General features: G+C 55.8%; 1 protein-coding gene across 1 annotated transcript in view; it reads left to right on the top strand.

Annotated features, from left to right (window-relative positions):
• Positions 1-22866, top strand: part of CUNH6orf132 (chromosome unknown C6orf132 homolog) — a 32897-nt gene that overhangs the window by 6554 nt on the left and 3477 nt on the right. The window contains 5 exon segments of the mRNA XM_006110006.3: positions 4555-4661; positions 18066-18141; positions 20264-20583; positions 20585-21013; positions 21016-22862. Of these exon segments, the coding sequence (XP_006110068.1) occupies positions 4555-4661; positions 18066-18141; positions 20264-20583; positions 20585-21013; positions 21016-22862 (2779 nt within the window).

Raw genomic sequence — 22866 nt, 5'->3', positions numbered from 1 at the left:
TGGGGGAGGGGGGTTTGCCCGCCCCGGGTTGGGTTTTAAGGGGAACCCCTCTTGGTGAAACAGGCGTGGCACCAAAATTATTTTTGAGCCAGGTTTTTAAAATATTAGTGGTTTTTTATGTGAACCCAGGCCCTTAGGGAAGGGTAAAAAAAACAAAAGCCCCCCTCATTCCCTGTCCTTCGGGGGGGGAGAAACAAAACCCCTCGCAGGATTCCTGTGCCAAATCCCGAGGAAAGCCCTTCTTTTGGAGGGGGGGGGGGAATTGGGCCAATCCCAGGAAAAGGAGGACTTGGGGGGGGGGGGGGGGTTGGGACAATCCCATGAGAAAGAGGACTTCATTGGGGGAAACGGATTGTTTTAATGACAGGGTTTGGGTAAATGGAGGCAGGCCTGGACTTTCTCCTATTTTATCGCTGTGCCATTTTTTAGAAGAATTTGCCAGACAGAGAGGCTTGAGTTTGTACCTCAACAGGGCTGTGGCCCACCTGGGGCTCAGGCTCTGTCCAGACCTGCCTCCTGGTCTCCCAAGGCTTCCTGGCTGCTGGGATTGCTCCGGGGTTTCCTGAGGTACCCGCCCCCTTTCTCTGGAAGCTTCTGATTCCATGGTGGCTCCCTTTCCCGCCTTCTGATCCACCGGGATGTTCCTCAGCTGCCTCTCTGCTCCTCCGGGCAAGTTCAAAACCTCTGAGACCCCCAAGGACCCTTCCAGGGGGAAAGGGCGGTGAACAGCAGACACAGGGCGTTTCCAAGTTCCAGGCGGACAAGACACTAGGATAGGGCCCCTCTTTTCTTTCTTTCTTCTTTTATATTTTAGGGCTTAGGTTAGAGATAAATGGGTATTTTACATGGCAACGTGCTGTCTTGTGACAAAATTACAAAGGAAATCAAACATTCATAGCATTTGCATGTATGTCAATATACTGAATGTTAACAAATTGATTATTACAGTCCACAAGTTCTCTCCAAGTACTTATTCAGAGTAAAGTTCTGATTTCTTTTTTTAATTGAATGTATTGGGGTGACCGGTTAATAAAATTACTTAGGTTTCAGGTGGACAGTTCTATAACACAGCATCTGTACACTGCACTGTGGGTTCACCACCCCAATCCAGTCTCCTTCCATCACCATGTACCCCCCTTTACCTCTGGGAATCCCCGTCCTGTCTGTGTCTGTGAGTTGTTATGGACCCTCTTTTCTGATCGCGCAGCCTCTTCGTGTCCTCAGAGAGCAGGTAGTCCCGCCTCCTCTCCGTCACCCCCTTCACCTCCTCACTGTCCAGTCCTCCCTCAAGAGGTGGCCTGGCCCCCTTCGCCTCCTCAGTGGAGGAGGGGCTGCCTCTCAGGTGGCCCATCCTCGGCCCATCCTCATCCCTGACCCTGATCGCTGTGGAGCCGTGTATTTGCATAGGAAAATCCCCAGGGTTCGACTATTGTCTTTCTGTGGACTTTGACTTTGAGGCTCAGAAAACCTCGGCCCTGACCTTGACCCCGGAGGACCTAGCTTACGGTGGTGGCCACACCTGCCTCCCCTGTTGGCGTGCCTTGTGCAATCGGTGGGCCAGCCCAGGTATGAGGGGCCCAGGGAAGGTCTGCCAGGTCTTAACCACAACTCTTTTTTTTTTTTAATGTATCTTTATAGTTGAAAGTATTACAGATGCCCCTCTTTCTCCCCCCACCCCCCCCATTGACCCCTCCCACTCCACAACCCCCCCCCCCAACCTGGCCACAGCTCTTTATTTGGGAGGCGGGGGGCACTTAAAACAACATACATTTATTATCTCATAGTTCTGTGCATTAAAACTAAAGTGTCAGCAAGACTTCCTTCCTTCCTGTAGGCTGTGGGGGAGAATCTGTTTTCTCACCTTTTCTGGCTGTTTTCCAAGCCGCCTATGGTCCTTGGCTCATGGTCTCCTGCCACTTCGAAGGCAGCAGCGGCCCGTCAAGTCTTCCTCACATCACACCCTCTAGCTCTGCTGCCTCACCCCTTCCCCGACTCCCAGCCACACCTCTGAGAACCTCCAAATGCAACTGGACTCGCCAGAGATGCCCCAGTGGGGAGGGAGCCACCGGGCCTTCCACCCACCTCAGCCCAGCCCCTCCCGTCAGCGGCTTTTCCAGAGCACAGCTGTGTTCTTAGAGAGGATTTCCCTGCTAAAAACAGCCACAAACCAACCGAGACGACAGTACCTGGTAGTCAAGACTGAGTCATGGGACCTGCAAGGTGTGTAGAGGGCCGGCCTGTGTGTGGGTCAGATCTGGCTGTGCCCCGACCCCTGCATGGGCCTGGGCCAGCGGCTTCACCTCCCGCCCCTCCCAGCTCCGCGGCCAAGCTGAGCCTCCTTCCCCTGCCCCTGAACCCCCACCTCCCATCCACCTCCTGTGAATGGTGGGATGAGGACCCCCCTTGGAAGCGGTGTGTGTAGTGGTTCAGAGATCAGCCCAGGACCAGAGACCCCAGCTTTACCACTTTGGGGCTTCGGGCAGCAGCACATTAGACCTCTCTGTGCCTCCGTTTCCTCATCTGTAAAATAGGGGTAACGATCGTTTTGAGAATGAAAGGGGTTAGTACTGTTTAAGATGCCTGGCCCGTTAAAATTGTCCCGTAAGTTTTACCTATTGTTATATTACTTCTATGACTATAGTGATCACCTGGCCAGGGTGCTTGCTTCTGAAGTTCCTAGATGCACAACAACAGTAGCCACCAATCTCATGATAACCCAGCGGTAGACAAGAGGCTCCCTGCACCCCAACATGGTGCAGAGATTAGCGAGAGGGTCTGCCTAGGAGAGTGTGCCTCTCACCGGGTCCCTGTGTCAGTCGTCCCCCCCCCCCTCACTACTATTAAGGGCCCGAAGCCCTATCAGATCTAAGACCTTGACCCCCCCCCCCCACCACACACACACACACACACACACACACACACACACACAAACACACGCACACACGCAGCACTATCTAGAGAATGTCCCAGGAGGTCCTGGCGCCAACACTCAGACTCTTGGGAGCCAGAGGGAATCCTGGGGGCAAGAAGAGAAGCTGCTGGGTGCCCGCAGTTATCTCTACTTTTGTTGGTTCTGCTTTCTCCCCTGGCTTCCCCACCCCCCTTGCCCCGCCCCCCGCTCTTGGTCTCCAGCCTCAGGTTGGAGCCCAGCAGCCAGGACTGGGGAATCCTGACTTTGGGAGTGCACGCAGCAGGCAGGGAACTGGAGCGCCCTGGGACTGTGGAGCGTGCCCAGAACCGGGCTTTTGGCCCTTTTGAGAGATGGGGAGTCTTAAATGTACCGCTGACTCTCTGCCTGGTAGGGCAGCAGACAGAGGCCTCTGCACCCTTCCCTGGGGTGCTCCCAGGAGTCACCGTCACATTCGAAGCCCGGATGGTCACATAGAGAGAGGGCCATAGCTGTACGCCTTGGAGTTGGGGATGAATATATTCTGATCCCAGGGCCTCTCTGACAAGCCCAGTCTCTTTTGAATAAATTATTTGGCTTTCTTGCACTGCTTTTCTAAAGTCGCATGCAGAGGGAAATGTAATCATCATTCCTTAAATGCTCCAGTTAGTAGAATTCCGATCAGTTGGGATTTTGGCCTTTCTTCTCTTTCCCCTCTGGCTATAGGGAAAGAGGAACTCCCTCACTGGAGGCCTGTGAAGTGTAGGTAAGCCCTCCTTGCTTGTGAGTGACACAGTCGGAGGCCACGGTGCTCCCTGCCTCTAGGAGGTGACAGCGTGAGCCTGAGAGGGGATGTGAGATTCCTGGCGATGTGTGGAGATTGGCTGAGGAGGTGTGGTGGCTCCTCACACCCTCCCCACGACGGTAGAAACCGCTTGGAGCACAGGCTGTTGCTGGAGGAAGCAGGAGCCTTCCTGTGAGCTGCCTGCAGGGAAGGAGACCACGCTTGTTGAGCACTTACTATGTGCTGGCCACACTCACTCCTCACAACAGTCCTATGAGGTCGGCACCATCGTCACTCCCATTGTGCACATGGGGAAACGGAGGCAAGGTTAAGGGACACAGCCAGCCAGTCAGTGGCAGAGCTGGGATGTGTCTGGGGTCACGTGGACCCTGCTGTCCTGCTCCTTCTGCTCTGCCCTCAAGGGCACCTCAAACACAGCCACGCACACAACCGTTGGTGGCTTGGGGGTTGGAGGAGCCCGGAAGGTGGGTGCTGGGTGACCGGGGCCAGCAGGTGTCCTCATCTACTCTGCTTGTTCCAGATTAGAAAGGCAAACACTTGAGAGAGAGGCAGCTTGTTTTCCTCCCTCTCTCCGAGATAAGCCAAGCTCCCGGGGCCCCAGAGGAGAGTCCACTGTGAGAGTGACAGGCTAAGGCCCGTAGGGGCTGGATCAGGGGAGAGATGGCTGCTGGGAGCTGCGCGTCCCAGGAAGGCTGCAGAAGACCCCAAGAAACCGGCCCCGGAAGCCCCCCCAATCCTGCCCAGGAGCACACACCCCGTCTGTGGGATCTGAGCCAACCGGCCCGCCACTGGGCAGATGAACCTCAGTGGCCAACGTGCCTTTGATCTCCAGCTCACGGTCCCCCTCCCCTGTCTCCTCTAGATGGGATCTATTACGGAGACAGTCGGTTTGACACGGAGAGCGAGTCGGGAACAGCCACGCTGAAAGCTCGGCCCAGAGTGCGGCCCCTGCTGACCTTCCTTCCGCTGGTGAGTACCGTTCTGCTCTGGGGTGTGAGGGTCTTCTCTGGACGGGCCACCTCGGCGGCCACCGGGGAGGGAGCCCCACCTGCCCTGGGCTAGCGGACATCAGCCTCACCCTCTGTCCATTCCCTTTCTTCCTGATGCCAACCCAGGGTGGCTTCTGGGAGGAGGCATGGCTGAGACTCATGGCAGAAAGGCTGGGATTAGGGGTGTTAGCCCCTCCATTTGAAACCCAGGGAGAGGTTAAGGGGAACTTGTGTGCAAAAGCAATGCAGTGGGGGGTACCTCCAGCTAAGCAGGATTCATATTTCATAGTCACTGGTGGCTGTCTGCTCCGTGCCAGGCCCTGCATTAGGTGCTGGGATGTGGAGGTGACTGAGCCAACATTGCAGCTCTCAAGGCAGGTCATGAGTGAATGAACAGACTATTAGAACATGGGCAGTTGCTCCAGTAATAGGGGTGGTCAAGGAGGGCTTCCTGGAAGAGGTGACACCTGAGCTGTCTCGAAGGACAAAGAGCAGCGACCCTTGGCAGAAGGGCATTTGCTTATAGATCTGAAACTACAAAAAACAAACAAACAAAACAATCCAAAACTCCCTTCTGGAGCCTGTGATGGACTCTTGTTCTTTGACAAGGGAGACTGCTCTGTGACTGGTTCTGTTTACTGTGATGAGAGTTTCTGGGTTTTCTGGGACAGCCTAGACTAGCGCTGTCCTATAGAAATATCATGTAAGCCTCATATGTAATTTTAAATTTTCTAGTAGCTACCTTAAAAGAAATAGGTAAAATTAATTTTCATAACATATTTTACTTAACTCAATGTATTCAAAAGATTATCATTTCAACATTTAGTCAATGTGAAAAATACCAATGAGAAGTTTTACATTCTTGTTTCACACTAAGTCTTTAAACTCTTGCACTAGCCGGTTTGGCTCAGTGGATAGAGCATGGGCCCACGGACTAAAGGATCCCGGGTTTGATTCTGGTCAACCGCACATACCTTAGTTGCAGGTTCCCCAGTCCTGGTTGGGGTGCATGCAGGAGGCAACCAATTGATGAGTCTCTTTCACATCGATGTTTCTCTCTGTCTCTTCTCTCCCTTCCCACTCTCTCTAAAAATCAATGGAAAAATATCCTTGGGTGAGGATTAACAACAACAACAAAAAACCTAATGTACTGCACTTACAGCTCACACCCCACTTCCAACAGCGACATTGCAGGGGCTCCGCAGCACATGTGGCCAGTGGCTGCTGTTGGACAGCCCAGGTCTAGAGCCTCAACAGTGAGCCCCATTGATTCTAGGTTCACTCCTGTCTGTCAGGTGGGTCCTGGTCGGGACAATACTGTTTCTGGGCTCCGTGAGGATTTATACCACCTGGACTGATGAGGCACCAAATCCTGGTCCGAGTCCTCAGGGCACCCCACACCTTGGTCCTGGGCACCGGCAGGTTCTGCCCAGCACGGCCTGGCACAACCACCTTTCTCCACCACCAATTTTTTTTTTCTGGTGTATCCCATCTCACCAACCAGACCCCGAGAATCTAGAAAGAATAGACCGAGCCTTTCGTTCTCCTTGCTGTATCCCCAAGGCCTCTCTGTAGAGGCCTGAGCACACAGACCTCTGGAAACACAACTTTAAATAATTTATTTTCTGTTTATAAAACAAGGGAGAGGGAGAGAGGGATAGAAACATCAATGATGAGTGAGAATCATTGATCAGCTGCCCCCTGCACGCCCCCTACTAGGGACTGAGCCTGCAACCTGGGCATGTGCCCTTGACTGGAATCGAACTCGGGACCCTTCAGTCCACAGGCTGTCGCTCTATCCACTGAGCCACACCAACTAGGGCTGGAAACACAACTTTAAATAATTTATTTTCTGTTTATAAAAACAGAAAATAAAAACAGACATTGTAGACAAACACAGAAAGAACAACAAAAAGGTGTAAAGCAAATGAGTCCGCCCAACCTTTGTTTCCAGGGATGCATAAACCTGTTACCGGGCTCATTGCACCCATAAACACAGACTAAACAATTTTTCTGTTGCTAGAGGTAATTAGATTCTCTCCCCTCGTGTACCCCCAGCACACATACTCCGATCACAGACGTGTGGGCCCATGGCTGACACACCCATACCTCGTCCGGTTGTAAAATATTGAAGTAAATGGCTGTTCCCACCTGAATGGCTCGTGCTGTCCTGGTTTCTCCACCAGATCTGAGTCAACAACGAATGGGTTAATGCTGAGCGTATTCTGACTGGTTGGCACCCTGACTGCCCCACCCACCCACCCACTTTGGGTCCCTTTGGTGACCAGGGCAAGTCCCAGCCTTTCTGTTCTCAGTTCTGGTTTGGACACTCTGGTTAGATCTGGTTTGGGCCAACCAGGGCCTGACTCAGGGGCCCGGCAGACCCCAGTCAGGTGGCCACTGGAGGGGGGTTGGCCGGCTGGTCAGGCCCGGTGACCTGAGGCTGCTTTCGGGGAGCGGCCCTTCCAGGCCAGCCCAGCGCACTCACACCCCCTCACTGGGGAGCACCAGAGAATGGACGCATGGAAAACTGCCAGCTCAAAGGGGTTCGTGAGGTTCACACTGGCCTCATTTTACAGAGGCAGGAGCTGAACCCCAAAAGGGAGGTTCGCCCCTGGCCTCTGGAGCCACTGGGTGCCCGCTGCACCGGGAAAGGCAGGTGGAGTGGCACGCGATGTTCCAGGGGTGTGTCGTTCGACAGCCACCCTATCAGGAAAGTGCTGTCATTAATCCCCATTCACAGAAGGGAAAGTGAAGTACAGAATGTGACAGTCACTTGTTTAAGGTCACACAGCTCCCAAGTGTCAGAGCTGGGATTTGAACCCCTGCAGCCGGCTCCAGGGTCTAAGTTCTATTCAAGCCATTTTACTCTCCCTCCACCCACTATCCAGAAGCTCTGATCTTCCCTCCCAGCACCAGCCTGCAGAGCCACCTGCACCTCCTGCCTGCCTCTCTCTCCCGCCAGCGGCCGGGCCTGCTGGGCACCCGGCTCTCTTGCCTCTGTGGGGACACGGGCCCCTTTGAGACCAGGACGAGGCTCTGGGCCACATCCGTGCGACGTGGCTTGTGCAGAGGGCTCTCGGGCCCCCGGAAGCCCTCCTCTGGGGCACCTTTACGTTAGGAACCCTTGGCCTGATGACCCATATCCCGGGGCCATCTCTGTGCTCCGACTTAGGTAACAAGATACACAGCAGCCCCAGAATCTTTCATCACCGGTTCCTGGGTTGAGGGGAAACTGGCTCCTCTCCCTTGGGCCCTGGGCCAGGCCCTTGCTGTCTTCCAGCTGGGGCAGGAGGCTGGAGCAGGAGGAGAGGCAAGAAGACAGCTCCTGTGGGTGTGGTCCACACACAGACACACTGCCAGCCCCTCCGAGTCCGGCTGGGTGGGGAGTGGCACTGTCCTAACCAGCTGGGCCTCTCCCCTCCATGTCCTCCCTCCCCACCCAGGGAGGCAGCCACGCCGCCCGAGAAGCCAGGCACAGCCCGCAGGGCCCCTGCTCTTCCTGCTCTGCCTGGACCTGGGTCGTCTTGTCTTCCAAAGGCACCCTCACTGTCCGTGTCCCGCACGAGCCTGCACAGGGACGGTGTGGGGGTGGGGGTGGGGGTGGGGAGAGGGCAGGATGAGGGGCAAGGACAACAGCAGGGGCTCTGCCCTCCCGGGAGCTTCCTCCCTCGGTTGGAGGTGGGCGATCAGAGGACTAGGAAATACCTCCTCAGGTGCCCGGCAGCCATAGGCCTATTGTGAAAAGGACCTGATTGATTCTCGGGTAACTGACACCAGTCCCTGCTCCTCACCCACGGGAGGGTCCCCGCTGCTGCGACTGTGTTAACGTAACTCTCCCAGTGTGGTCAGCTCTCCGGAGGCCCCCACCCCACCCCCGCCCCCACCGAAGCGGCCCCACAACACAGGGACCGCTCCCACAGCCCTGCTTCCACCTCCAGAAGGGGAAGGCCGCCCCGCTTCCTGCTCAGAGGGCTCTGAGGAGCTGGGTCACGCTTGCCAAGCTTCAGACCTGGGGGGCCCTCAGTGCTCATCTGGGTGAGAAAACTGGGGCCCCCGAGCGGCGGGGCCTGCCCACCGCACAGCTCAGTGAGGCAGCGATGGGACCCGAGCCGGGGCTCCTCCCGTCCAGTCCTGCCAACACCACCTGGGCCCGGGCGCAGTGGGAGGGATCCTTTCTCCCCACTTGCTTCACCTCCAGGGGAAGCCGGGCCCAGGGCTCAAGCCAGAGCCTGTCCACTGTTCAGAGCCGAGTCCCTAGGACAGCTGGTCGTGGGAGGGTGCTGCTTCCCTCTGGGGTTCCCTCTTCCCCACCCTGGTCTAAATGAAACCATCCCAGGGTGATAATGTGAGGAATTAAAAATTAAATGCCAATGTGGCAAGAACGGGGAAACTGGCCAGACAGGTCCCCGGGTGCCCCGGGCAGTGAGAGCTCCCTGGGTCACCCCACCCTCTGAGTCAGGCAGGCCCGGCGGTGCCCGGGGAGGTGTCAGGCTGGGCTCGGGGCAGGCCCCCACCTGCCCTGGACCCCCGCCCGGAAGCTCAGAGAGGCTCCGTGCCAGCAGATTGGCTTTTGGCAGATTTATGTGGCTGGCGATGGCTGGAAGGGCTGTGGGTGAGGGAGCTCTGGGTGTTCATGGGGGGAACACGTCACGAACGTGTTCATGAACATGAGCTCCGTGTGTTCCTGTCAGAGACCTGCAGGCAGAGTACAGACCGAGCACCCACCCCCTGCAGCCCAACCCTCTCCTCCCCACCTCACTCCTGCCCTGGAAGAGAGGGCCTCCGCCTGAACTCCCAAGCTCCATGCACACCCTCATCCTCTCCACCCCAGCCACCCTGCCACCCCTGCCACCCCTGCCACCCCTGGGCCCGGGCGGCCTCGGGGGACTGGCCGGGGAAGAAGCTCAAGTGGGCTCAGGACCATCTGGGCAAGGAATTCGGGGCCCTTGGTGCCTGACAGGGTCAAGAAGAGGGTGATGTAGGTTCAAGGGCACGTCCCCCTGCTCCGTGGACCCCTTGACCTTAGGAACCGGAGCTGGGCCTCCTGTAGCACACAGCCCAAGGCAGGGCCTGCTAGCCTGCATATAAGAGCAGGTCTGGGTGGCAGGCAGGTCCACAGGGGCGGTCTGGTGTTTGGGACTCTTCTCTGGCCCCAGGAGGGGGATGAGCTATGGCAGAGGGTGCGGCTGGGCCAGGGAAGCAGTTGGCTCTTTTATAGAATGTTCACTGGCTGCTCCATGGGGAACACAGACCCCTCCCCTCCCCCCTGCCCGCACTGTGAGGTCCCCTCCCCTGCTCCTCCAGCCTACAGCGGTGCCCCCAGCCTTGCCCGGCTCTGACGCTGGCTCAGGGTCGTCTCCCTCACCCCCTGCAGCTCCGCACCCCACCCTGAGGTGCCCCCACTGAGCTGGCGAGGAACCTGGTGAGGAGGCTTGCGTTCCGCGATGTGTGGCTAACTCAGAGCTGGCCTGTGGCCGAGGTATTGCCCATTAGCCCAGCCCTGGTGACCCACCTCGGGTTTGGCTGGCGTTTGAGGAATCCCAGGCATGAGGATGTGTTCCAGGCATGAGGATGTGTCCCAGGAGGCCAAGGGCTGGACCGTCAGCAGGGGGTTAGCAGTGGCTCTGACCCTCTAAACCAGTGGTTCTCAACCTTCTGGCCCTTTAAATACAGTTCCTCATGTTGTGACCCAACCATAAAATTATTTTCGTTGCTACTTCATAACTGTAATGTTGCTACTGTTATGAATCGTCATGTAAATATCTGATCTGCAGGATGGTCTTAAGCGACCCCTGTGAAAGGGTCGTTCGACCGCCAAAGGGGTCGCGACCCACAGGTTGAGAACCGCTGCCCTAAACCTTAAGGGGGAGACCAACCTCAGCATCGAAGAGTGTCTTCCTCCTTCCTCCTTCCTGTCCTTCCTCCTTCTCGTCAGCTCTGAGACGTTTGTAGTCAGTAGGGCAGTAGGGGATTCCTGACCCTGACCCTGGAAGCGCCCATCTCTTCAAATCCACCGGACAAACAGTCCCCGGGCTGTGCCCGGAGCGAGGACTCCCACTGAGCCTCGTTAGGACCCGGGGGAGGCGAGCCCAGGGGAGATGGCCTTTCTTGAGCGCTAGCTCCGCAGCATCTTCAGGTGTGTGACAGCATACGAGGAAGATGGGATTGTCCCCACTTTACAGATGAAAACACTGAGCCCCAGAAGGTGAGCGAGGGGCACACTTATTGATCACTGACTGCCAGTCAGATGCTGCCTACAATTGCTTTGGGACAATGAGTTAAGTTAAGATCGCCAATCTGGCCTGCCTGACTCCAAAGTTTGTGTTCTTTCCATTTGATCACAAGACTTTTTTTTATTACTATTGTATTGGTGTTTTGTTTTTAATTACGATGGAAACAGAAGTTCATTGTTAAGAACCTAGAAATAGAGATAAGCATTAAGAAGAAAATAAATGTAAATATTCTTGGAATGGTACCCTTGTCCCCAGCGTCCCCCTACCAGCCGTTGCTGGGTAACTTTCAAAAGACTCCGCTTGGTGGCTTTGAAAGGGCTGCTTGACTGAGCTGGGAGCTGGCTGTGTCCCTCTGAGAGGTGAGTGAGGTGGCCCAGGACCTTAGCTGCTGGGCGTTGTCAGGTGTAGGCACGAGGAAGGGCTGAGGCCCAGTTTCGTGTGAGTGCCCCACCCGGCAGGGCCGGGGCTGGACTCTGCCCCTGCATTGAGCAAGGCCTGCCGGGGCAGGGAGTGGCGTGGCCATGGCCCGCTGCCCACTGGCCCGAGGAGGGGCCGGCCCCACAGAGGCATTCAGATGCTCATTTGCATGTTCTCAGGTGTTTCCTGCCCACAGGTGGTGCACCTCTCTCTTGGTGAAAGGTCACACTCCCCTCTCCCCTGAGTGTGAGCAGGGGCAGGCCTACCCCTATCAATTGCCCAGGGTGGGCGCGCCCAGAGTGGGGCACAGCCAGCTCCCCGACTGACTGCAGTGCAGCAGGGGGAGTCCTGGGTCTGAAGCCAGCAGTGACCTCGGGCCCAGCCCTGCCCGCTTGGCCTCACCCTGTGGCTTCAGGAATCCTCCTCCCAGCCATCCCCGACCTTTTCCCCACCTGCCCCTTTCCCTCTCTGGAGGCAGATAACTATCCGGAGACAATGGCAGATCCTGTCCCAACACCCCGTCCTCCAGGGGTGGCCCCACGTCCAGGCCACCGCCCATGCGGCCTAGGTGAGCTGAGTCACAGACAGGACACCTATGGGCTAGGCCAGTGATGGCGAACCTTTTGAGCTCGGCGTGTCAGCATTTTGAAAAACCCTAACTTAACTCTGGTGCCGTGTCACATGTAGAAATTTTTTGATCTTTGCAACCATAAGTAAAAGACTTATATTTTTGATATTTATTTTATATATTTAAATGCCATTTAACAAAGAAAAATCAACCAAAAAAATGAGTTCTTGTGTCATAGGTTCGCCATCACTGGGCTAGGCTCACAGAGCAGGGCGGCTGAAGGGATCCTTCGGTCCTATTTACAGCAGAGGCAAGGCGGCCTGGGGGGAAGTGACTTCGCTCTGAGTTAATATGGGGCGGGGCGGGGGCAGCCTGGCACTAGAACACAGGTTGTCTCCTCTCGGTCCTATGTTCTTTCCATCATCCATCCACTCATCTGGGAAGTTATTCACCCAACAAACATTTGTTGAACTGCCAGTCTGTGCCAGGCATGTATAAAGAATCGACCGTCACCCACAGGTGGGCTGGGCTGGGGCGGCAAAGGCTACAGTCGTCTGCCATAAGCTGGATTTTTCCTGGAGGAAGAGTGTGGGGCCAGTGCTGTAGTGGCAACGAGGGCAAACTCTGAGGTTCCAATATTGGCCCTGCCACTTCCTAGCTGTGTGACCTTGGGCAGTGTACTTGGCCTCTCTGTGCCTCTTTCTTCATCTAAAAGATAAAAACCATAGCCTGACTCTTAGGGTTACTGTGAAGAATAACTGTGTGCCTACAGGTGAAGTACTCAGAAAGGTGCCCAGCACATATAGGCATCTAATGTCAGTTATAATAATAATAATGCACACAGGTGAGGACCACACAGGGAAGAGAAATGAAGTCAGGCTGCCCAGCCCAGCTGGGTGGGCGAGTGATGACCAGGCGCCTGGGAAGACAGTGATATACAACTGGCTCTGGGTCCTTGGGCAAGTCACTTACCCTCTCGGTGCATCAGTTTCCTCATGTGTAAAGTGGAGGTGGAAATAACAGTACCACCTCCATGGGGTCGTTGTGAAAAGTAAACGAGTTAAGAAATGGGAAATGCAGAATGAGCACCTGGTACCGTGCATGCTAGAAAAGCAGCAGCTGTCGTTACTGTTAAGATTGGGAGCATCAGAGGGTGGGAGGTGCTGATGACAGTGGGTGGATAAGCTCTAAGTCTCGCCCAACACTTTCTCTTTCGATATTCTTGTCATTGTTTTGTTTAACTTATTAAAAATTGTAAGATACAGCCTCGGCCGGTGTTGTTCAGTGGGTTGGGCGTCGTCCCGTGCACCAAAAGGTTGCCAGTTCAGTTCCTGGTCGGGGCATGCCTGGGTTTCAGGCTCGATCCCCAGTAGGTAGCGTGCAGGAGGCAGCTGGTGGATGTTTCACTCTCACATCGATGTTTCTCCTTCTCCCTTCTTTCTAAAAAGCAATAAAAAAATCTTTAAAATTGTAAGATACACATAGCGTAATACCGTTTTAATCACTTTTAAATGTATGATTCGGTGGCATTCAGTAACTTTTTCTCTCTGACCAATCCTAAGGTGAGATGAGTTGCAGGAAAGCTCAATGAACTCCCTAGCAGTGATGGTGAACCTTTTGAGCTCGGCGTGTCAGCATTTTGAAAAACCCTAACTTAACTCTGGTGCCGTGTCACATATAGAAATTTTTTTTTAATATATATTTTATTGATTTTTTACAGAGAGGAAGGGAGAGAGATAGAGAGTTAGAAACATCGATGAGAGAGAAACATCGATCAGCTGCCTCCTGCACACCCTCCACTGGGGATGTGCCCGCAACCCAGGTACATGCCCTTGACCAGAATAGAACCTGGGACCCTTCAGTCCGCAGGCTGACACTCTATCCACTGAGCCAAACCGGTTTCGGCAGAAATTTTTTGATATTTGCAACCATTGTGAAACAAAAACTTATATTTTTGATATTTATTTTATATATTTAAATGCCACTTAACAAAGAAAATCAACCAAAAAAATGAGTTCGCGTGTCACCTCTGACACGTGTGTCATAAGTTCGCCATCACTGCCCTAGAGCCTTCACTCAGACTCACCACGTTTTGCCATGTTGGCTCCATTCGCTCCCTCCCTCACTGACAGGTACACACTGTTTCTTCCATTGAACCCTTGCAGCGTAAGCTGAGACCTCGCACCCCTTTCCTCTTAAACACTTCAGTGTGCGCTACCGAAGAACAGAGACTTCTCTGCACACGCTCCAATCCAGGAGTTTAATGATGATGTGATGCTGTCATCTCACCCACCTTCATTTACATTAATTACTGCCCATCGCCCATTGCTGTCCTTCACGCATTGCATCTGGGTGTCGCCTCCAAGCCTCTTCTTTCCTCTGTTCTCTGGGGCTAGGAGGCAGGTCAGGGGACTCAGCACCGAGGGCTCTGCCCGCCGAAACAGGTCGCCATCGGGCAGCGCGCTCCATGCCAGCTGCCCGCGACCTGTGGCGAACTGAGGGAGGTCACCTCTGGGTCTGTTTCCTAGGACTGGTTTTATTTTATTTTTTTAAATATATTTTACTGATTTTTTACAGAGAGGAAGGGAGAGGGATAGAGAGCTAGAAACATCGATGAGAGAAAAACATCGATCAGCTGTCTCCTTCATACCCTCCACTGGGGATGTGCCCGCAACCAAGGTACATGCCCCTGACTGGAATCGAACCCGGGACCCCTCAGTCCGCAGGCCGATGCTCTGTCCACTGAGCCAAACCGGTTAGGGCCCCAGGACTGATTTTAAAATGAGTTTGTGTTTGCCTTCTCTGAATACACAGAGTGGACGTAGGAACAGCAAAATGAGCCGCCAGAGCCCGTGGGGCGCGAGTGTGACCGGGCAGGGCCAGCGGGGGCTTGGAGAGGCGGGGCGGTGTTCAGTTCAGTCCTGGGGCTCCTGGAAGGAGGCGGCTGGACTTCGGGACCTGCCCCGAGGGTGGTGCGCAGTGGAGTGCCCGCACCCAGAGCACGGCGGTGGGTGGTGGATACGTCCTGGGACCCCCTGTGTGCGGGCACCTGGCAAGCCTGGGCTCTGCCTGGGCTGCTGCTCCCAGGCCACGTGGGAGAGACTCCCATCCGGTGCTGCTGGGAGTCTATGTGCTTCCAGAGTCGTTAGGATCAAAGCTGGGTGAGCAGTGTGACCTCCGGCCCATAAAGCCGCCAGTCCTCCTCCTCCAGATGTAACTAGACGTAAGCACTCAGGTGCCCCAGATGCCCCAGGTGCCTCCAGAGCTGCAGGCGGTTCCCTGGTTCAGTGTTTTCACCGTGTGGGAAAGGGGTCAATGACGTAACCCTTCACCCAGCACTGATCTCCTGGCTTCGGGATATTATCTCATTTGGTTCTCAGAGTGACCCTGAGAATTTGATGAGTGAGGAGAATGGCTCTCGGTGATTTGTAGAGAAGGTACGTTGGGAGGCCTAGGTTTGCACCCTGGCACTGTTAAGGGATTTGAGGTAACATAGGAGAAGCGCTCAGGATAGTGCTGGCACACAGTAGGTGCAGAAGTGAGAGTTTAGCATCACCACCTCCACCCCTCGCCACTGCTCATCGGACATCACACTGCGGGCAAAATTCAAAGCATGAATTTTCTTCTTCTTGTTAATCCTCACTCGAGGATATTTTTCCATTGATTTTACAGAGAGAGTGGAAGGGAGGGGGAGAGACAGAGAGAAAGAAACAGCGACGTGAGAGAGACACATCAATTGGTTGCCTCCCGCATGTGTCCTTACTTGCGCCAGGGATGGAGCCTGCAACCTCGGTACGTGCCCTTGACCGAAATAGAACCCAGGACCCTCCAGTCCGCAGGCCGACGCTCTAGCACTGAACCAAGCTGTCTAGGGCCAAAGTATGCATTTTGGTGCTAAGTCCCCAAGTCTTTCTACTTTCCAGTTATGTTCAAAAGAGCAATCAGAGATCACAGCCTGGCCTTTGAAGGCCTGGTCTCCATCTCATCAAAATGGGAGTGTGCATGTTTGAGGATGCGATTAGACATCAGTGGTGTGTGTGTGTGCATGTGTGTGTGTGTGTGTGTGTGTGCGCGCGCGCGCACGCACGTACACTTGCACAGACTGGCTGTCCCTACACCTGTCCCTGTCAAGAATCACCGGGGTTGAGAGATGTTGAGAGCAGGTGTGTGGTGGCCGTGGGCATCAAGTGGAGGCCGAAAGAGATGATGACTTCAGGCCATTCCAGTTGCAGAATTTGTTAAGAATAAGAAGGTGTTTACCCTACCTGGTTTGGCTCAGTGGATAGAGCATCAGCCTGCGGACTGAAGGGTCCCAGGTTCGATTCCGGTCAAGGGCACATGCCTGGGTTGTGGGCTTGATCCCCACCAGGGGGCATGCAGGAGGCAGCCAGTCAATGATTCTCTCTCATCGCTGATGTTTCTATCTCTCTTTCCCTCTCCCTTCCTCTCTGAAATCAATAAAGATATTTAAAAAGAGAAAGAAAAGAAGGTGTTTGTTGCCCCCAAAAGACCAGAGAGTGATTTTGGGATGACCCTTGGTAACCCGAGACCCTGTAGATGTTTCTGAAACACGCTTCTTATATATTATGCCCAGAGGGTTAGCGCCATCAGCCCATGAGGGAGTAGCCTGATGTGACTGGGGTCCTGTGTGTAGAGCACAGTGCAAGGGGTATTGTTGTTAGACATGGAGGAGAAGAGGGTCACAGCCTGACCAACGCCAGCGTCGTCAGGGGAGGGCGGGAGCGCCTGGGCTGGAAGGATGGCTGGCTGGGAGGGATTCGGTGGGGGGGGGGGGGGGGTGTCCAGGTGAGTGGGAAATAAGAGTTGGCCGGGAAGTGTGAGGCCAGGTTGTTGAGGACCCACGAAGCCGCCATAAAATGCTCTCTGCTCTTCAAAGGACAGGTGTGAGGCCTTTGTTGACCTATGGAAATGTGTGTTTGGAGAAAAAAATGGAATGCAAAATAGTATGTACAAACCCGACAGCTGTGCAAACACATCGCCTGCAAAGCTGAGGGATGAGAAGGGCATCGCAGGGTGTCAGAGCGCCCGAGCACCTCTTTCCGCTCGTTTGTTTTTCTGTGGCTCCCTGATGAAAACTGAGAGCGAGCAGCAGGCCGGGCCTTGGGGCTCGGCTTTGAACTATTGGACATCCCCCAGATGTTCTGTTTTGTTTCGTTTTAATCGATATAATTAATACACAGCTGATTCTCGTCATTTGTGGACTTTATATTTGGAAACTCACCTACCCACTAAAATGTACCTGCTACCCGAGTCAATATCTGAGATGCTTCGGTCACGTGTAGAGAGAGAAGAGTAAAACTGTCAGTCACCTGATGCCCACAGTCCCAGCCGAGGTGCAATAAGGGGACACTTTGCTTCTTGTTAGGCCTCGTGTGGTTAACAAGGGTCCTTTTCTGTTTAGTGCCCTGCTTTTTGTATTTCTGTGCTTTTTGTGGGTGATCTCACTGTTTCCCATGGCCCCCGAGCATAGTGCTGAAATGCTAAGGCCCCTTAGAGCAGGGAGGCCGTGATGTACCCGGGAGAGAAAATACGTGTGTGGGATCAGCTTCGTTCAATAGTGAGTTATAGTATCGGCCATGAGGTCAATGTTAATGAATCAACAATGTCTATTAAACAAGGTGTCTTTAAACAGAAACACGCATACAACAAAGTTATGTATTTAAATTCCATAAGAAAGGGAGAGGGAGAGTTAGAAACATCAATGATGAGAGAGAATCATTGATCCGCTGCCTCCTGTACGCCCCCTACTGGGGGATCGAGCCAGCAACCTGGGCATGTGCCCTTGATCGGAATCGAACCCAGGACCCTTCAGTCTGAAGGCCGAAGCTCTATCCACTGAGCCAAACCCAGCCAGGGCGAGGTTATGTATTGATCCATTGATGAAAACTCTGTAGCCAAGGTTTGCAGGAACCTAACTTTGCATTTTCCTTGAGGCGACTTTACAGACCATAATTGGTGTGAATGACAAAACTCGACTGCATCATAACATTCACCTTTTGAAATGAGCCCTTTCATACGTTAGTATACTCGGAGGCTGTGCCCCCGTCACCCTCACAGCGGTATGTGCGTGCCCTCACCCAGCAGCGCGGTAAGAATGGCCCCTCCGTTTCTCCCCGTTCCTGATCTCCCCGCTCTCTTTCAGAATGCCCAGGAGAACCATGGCCTGGCTGTGCCCACCCCCTCTGTCCCAGAAGACTTTGCAGACAAGGAAGTGACAGGTAAGAGAACCCTGGGCTTGGGGCTTGTCCATCTTTCTTTCCTCTTCAGGCCCAGGTATCTGGCCCACCTCCCCAGCTGGCGATAAAACCAGAGTCCCCAGGCCTCTTGGCTACTGGCTGCAGAGGGTGGGGGTTGAGGAGTCCAGGGGTGGGTGAGGCCTACAGGGGGAGGATGGCCAGAACAGCACCAAGTGGGAGGAAGAACCATGGAGTCAGACAGACCTGGCTCTGAGTCCCAGGACCCTGCACATTCGCTTTGCTCCCTTGGGCAAATCACTTAACCCCTGACACCTGTCCATCGCATGCGCGCTGGGAAGGACAGTCCCAGTGCTGGTGGAGTAGGAAGTCCTGGGTGGGATGTAAGTCACTTGTTGTCATACCTCTTGCTCAAAACCTCCAGCGACTTTCCATGCCACTCAGAGGGAAGGTTCTTGCAGGGACTGGTAGAATCTGGCCTCGCCAGGCCTCACGGCCTGCTTTCCTGGCTCACCCTCCTCCAGCCAGCCGCTCTCCTTGCCGCTCCTGCAACGCCCAGGCACCTCTCCGCCCCAGAGTCTTTACACTGCACTTCCTCTGCCTAGACTGCTCCCCTCCTGGCCCTCCGGGCAGCTCTCTCCCCAGGCCTGCCCTCTGTGCTCGAATGTCATCTTCTCAGGGAGGCCTTCTCTGATCACCCTATTCACAGCGCACTCCAGCTCCCCTCCTGGGTGTCCCCCTCATGTTCCCCATCCGAATGTGGTAATAATGTACTGCTGGTCTGTCTCATTGTCCCATTTAAACATAAGGTCCAGTTGCTTTGTTTGTTTGTTTTTAAGTATATTTTTATGATTTTAGAGAGGAAGGGAGAGGGGGAGAGAGATAGAAACATCAATGATGAGAATCATTGATCAGCTGCCTCCTGCACGCCCCCTACTGGGGAATCAAGCCCACAAACTGGGCACGTTCCCTGATGGGAATCGAACTGTGACGTCCTGGTTCATAGGCCAATGCTCAACCATTGAGCCACACTGGCCGGGCTGTCCTCTGTTCTTTGTTATGAAGTCAGATAGCTGGAGGAGCCCTTCAGAGCTGCACATTCCCCAGGTTTGTTATGCTCTGTGCTAGAAGCAAAGAGGGGATGGGGTGGGAAAGGGGTGCCCCTAAGAGAGAAGCAACCTGGGTATCCTGGCTGTGCAGACTTTAAGAAGCTGGGAGGGTGTGAGCTGCTGGCCCAGGGGCACTCAGCATCTCTCTGGTGCCAGATTGTCCTGGTCACCTTCTTTCTACACGCCTCCATTCCATCCCACAGGCCAGAGTGTGTTCTAGAAGTTCTCTGTGGGGTGGACAGCTGAGCTCTGGGCAGATTCAGGGTCTTTAGAAAGAGGAGTTGCTCATATAAATTGATCCCTCCTAAACTTTCACCTAAACTTCCTCACTGAGAGGGTCTCCAGGCCCTGCCCTTGACCCATGACTTCCTCACTCTTACTTTCCCTGTCTGTCTGGCACAGTCTGAGCCGTTGAGCATGGGAGGTAGTAATCAAAGCGGTTACTATTCATTCGTAAGTGACTACGATGGGCCTAGCACCTTGATAGGCCCTTTATATGGATTTACATGAATTACCTTATTGAATCCTCACAACCGCTGTGGTGAGCACTGATATTATGCCCATTTTAGAGAGGCTAAAACTGAGGCTCGGCAAGGTTAATTAGTGTGTCCAAGGTCACACATCTGGTAAGTGGTAAGACTGAGATCTGAACCCTGGTCTTCCTGGTTTTGTAAGAAATAGATGGTGCCCTCAGAGTGGGTAACTGAAGAGAGTTCAGTAAAGGGGTGAGATACCAGAGTGTGAGCAGGGCAGGGAAGGCACAATATGACTCTCCGGAGCAAACGGAGAATATGCAGTACAGTCTCTAGAGGCCGGGCCAGGAACCGCAGGCGTCCTTCCCTCCAGAGGACAAGGTCACTCCCAGGACAGCTCGGGAGACTGGAGACATTGCTGCTCCCTCACTTGGTGCTCAAGAGGAAAGGCCTGACCCCAGCCAGTTACTACCTAGGTTGCCCACCCCTGTGCCCTGGGCACACAGAGGTGGCCAGAGCTGGTCCGCCTCATGCCTCCTCATCTTTGTCTCTCCCTCCTTCCAGGTACCAGCCCACTAGCCAATGGCAGCCTCCGACTGTACAGCTCTGTGGGCGACCTCAGGCCTGGGCACTATGGCCAGGACCCGCTCATCCCCCCACCTCCCCCCGGCCCCGCCCCAGGGCCACCTCCAGGACCTCCCCCAGACACTTCGCCACCTCCAGGGGAGTCCCCGCCACCACCTCCACCTTCCATGGCTTCCTTGCCACCTGCCCTGCTGCTGGAACCCCCACCGCCACCCAACATGGCCCCTCCTCCACCCCCAGTATCAGGGACCCTGTCCCCCCCAACCACACCCACCCCTCCTGATTTCATTCCCCCTGCCCCCGCCCTTGGCCTTTGTAGCCCCACCCCCGCCCCCTATGCCGGCCCCAGCACCCCCAGCTCCAGTGTCTCCTCACTCTATGAGGACTCACCTCTTTCCCCCTGCGGGTGTCACCAAATGGAAATCAGAGGTAACACTGAATGGCAAGCAGCCAGAGGCCCCCAGAACCAGCCCCCCCAGGAGCCCTGCTGAGCCAAAGGGGAGCCCCCTAGGACCTAAGCCAGAGTCCCACCTCACCTTCCCCCGTTCATTCAAGGTGCCTCCCCCAACCCCAGTCAGGACCTCGTCCATCCCAGTGCAGGAAGCACCCGGGGCTCCTGCCGAGGGAGAAGGGGCCACCCAGAAGGCCCCCAGCCGACTCCCACTGCCCCCCAGCTTCCACATCCGCCCCGCATCCCAGGTCTACCCGGATAGGGCCCCTGAACCAGATGGGCCCCGGGGAGCTCCGCACGGGAGGCACCTGCCAGCCCCCAGGCTGAGCCAGCCCCCAGACCAGGACAAGGGAACAAGCTGAGACTCCACCCCCAGCCTCTCCCCCTGCCCCGCCCCACACCCCAACCCCCTCCCCCAGCACCCCCGCTCCCTCCCCCAGCACCCCCTCTCCCCCCAGCTGCCCCTCCTTTGCCCTCTGCTGAGAAGGCAACCCCTCCACCTGCTAGGTTTATGAAAAGCCCCAAATCCAGCTCTCCTGCTCCCAAACCCAAACCCAGCCCCCCCAGCCCAGAGGACACAGGCTCTTCAGAGAACACAGCCTCTTCAGAGCCCGTGGACTGGCGGGACCCCAGCCAGATGGCAAAGCTTCGGAGCGAGCTGGCAGCCTACCTCTTTGGCTCCAAGAGAGAGGACCGAGGCACCAGTCACAGGCCAGGCCCGACGGCGGCCTCTCCGGGAAAGGAAGACAGGAAGGGCCCCGGCCTGCCGGAGAAGGAGATCCCCCCAAGTGATCCCGAGAAGAGTCCCCGCCCAGACAGAGAGGCCACCGCCAGCCTGCCCCTGCCCCTGCCCCCTGCGGACTACACCCCCCAGGACTCTCCGATGATCAGTGTCCAGCAGATCCGGAGTGAGCTGGAGGCGCGGCTTTCGGCATCGGCGGAGAAGGAACCCAAGCCCAGCATCGGGTCTCTGCCCCCTAAGCCTCGGCTAGAAGGGGCGAGAGTCTTTGAAAACAGAGCTGCTAATGGCCAGTGCTCCAAGCCCGTGGCCAAGAACACGCCACCCCTCTCCACCACCGCCCAGCCAACCACACCACACCAGTCCAAGGCCATGCCCGGGCCAGCCACACCACCCAAGTCCACACCTGCTGCAGCCGCGCGTGGGCCGGCCACACCACCCACAGCCACCCCCCTGCCCGCCGCGTCATTCCCAACGACAGAGAAGAAACTGGCCCCAGCCGAGCAGAGGAAGAAACCAGAACCCCAAGAATTCGCAGCGCCTTCCCAGCCAGAGGCAGAAGGGCGCCCCTCGGAGGCCAGGAAGCCTCCTACACAGGGAGCCCTGTCCCCTCCAGCCCTCCCACCAAAGATGTCCCCTGGGAGAGAAGAGGTGACCTGTCTCTACAAACCCCATCGCAGCCAGAACAGCAGCCAGAACAGCCCCAGCCGCGAGGTTGCCGTGGTGATGCCCACCATGGCCAGAGGAGCGGCTGCGGGGTCAGGGGAGGCTGTGGAGGTGGGGGAGCCCCAAGGGCTGCCAGCCAAAGCCCCAGCCCCTGCCCAGCCTGCAGACGAACTCCTCAGGCACCCGGTGACCGGGGAGGTGGTGGAGCGGGGCTCCCCGATGGCCCTGCTCCTGGCAGCCAGGCAGAGGGCACAGAAGGGGCGGTCTCGAGGGGCCGGACTGGCTGGGTCCTCCCTGCCCGGGAGTCTCCGAGGGCAGCCCCAGGCAGGCTCCGACAGCATCTTCCTTAGGAATGGCCAGCCCAACTCCTTCACGGTGGTCCCCAAGCCTCCCACCGAGCCTGAGAAGGGCCCCCAGCCCCCCGCCTCTGCACAGCCCCGTCCGTGGAAGGCCCAGCTGGGCAGAGACCCGGAGAACACAGAGCCCAGCCGAGGGCACAGTTGGACCAAGGCGGAGCCCCAGGCCCCTGTGGCCTGGGACCGGTCCGCCTCCTCCAACCTCCCCCAGGCCCGCGCGCTGCCCAAGTCCTTCTCGTCCCCTTCCTCTCCCTCCTGCAAGAGGGAGGAGGAGGAGTTCAGCTTCGAGGTCATCCCGCCCCCGCCCGAGTTCAGCAATGACCCTGAGCCTCGAAAGCTCCAGTACCTGGGCCGCCGGGCCTCCCCTCCC

The sequence above is a fragment of the Myotis lucifugus genome, unplaced genomic scaffold (genome assembly GCF_000147115.1).
Source record: "Myotis lucifugus unplaced genomic scaffold, Myoluc2.0 scaffold_653, whole genome shotgun sequence".
Classification (NCBI taxonomy): Eukaryota; Metazoa; Chordata; class Mammalia; order Chiroptera; family Vespertilionidae; genus Myotis; species Myotis lucifugus.
This window is presented reverse-complemented; position numbering and strand designations above follow the sequence as displayed.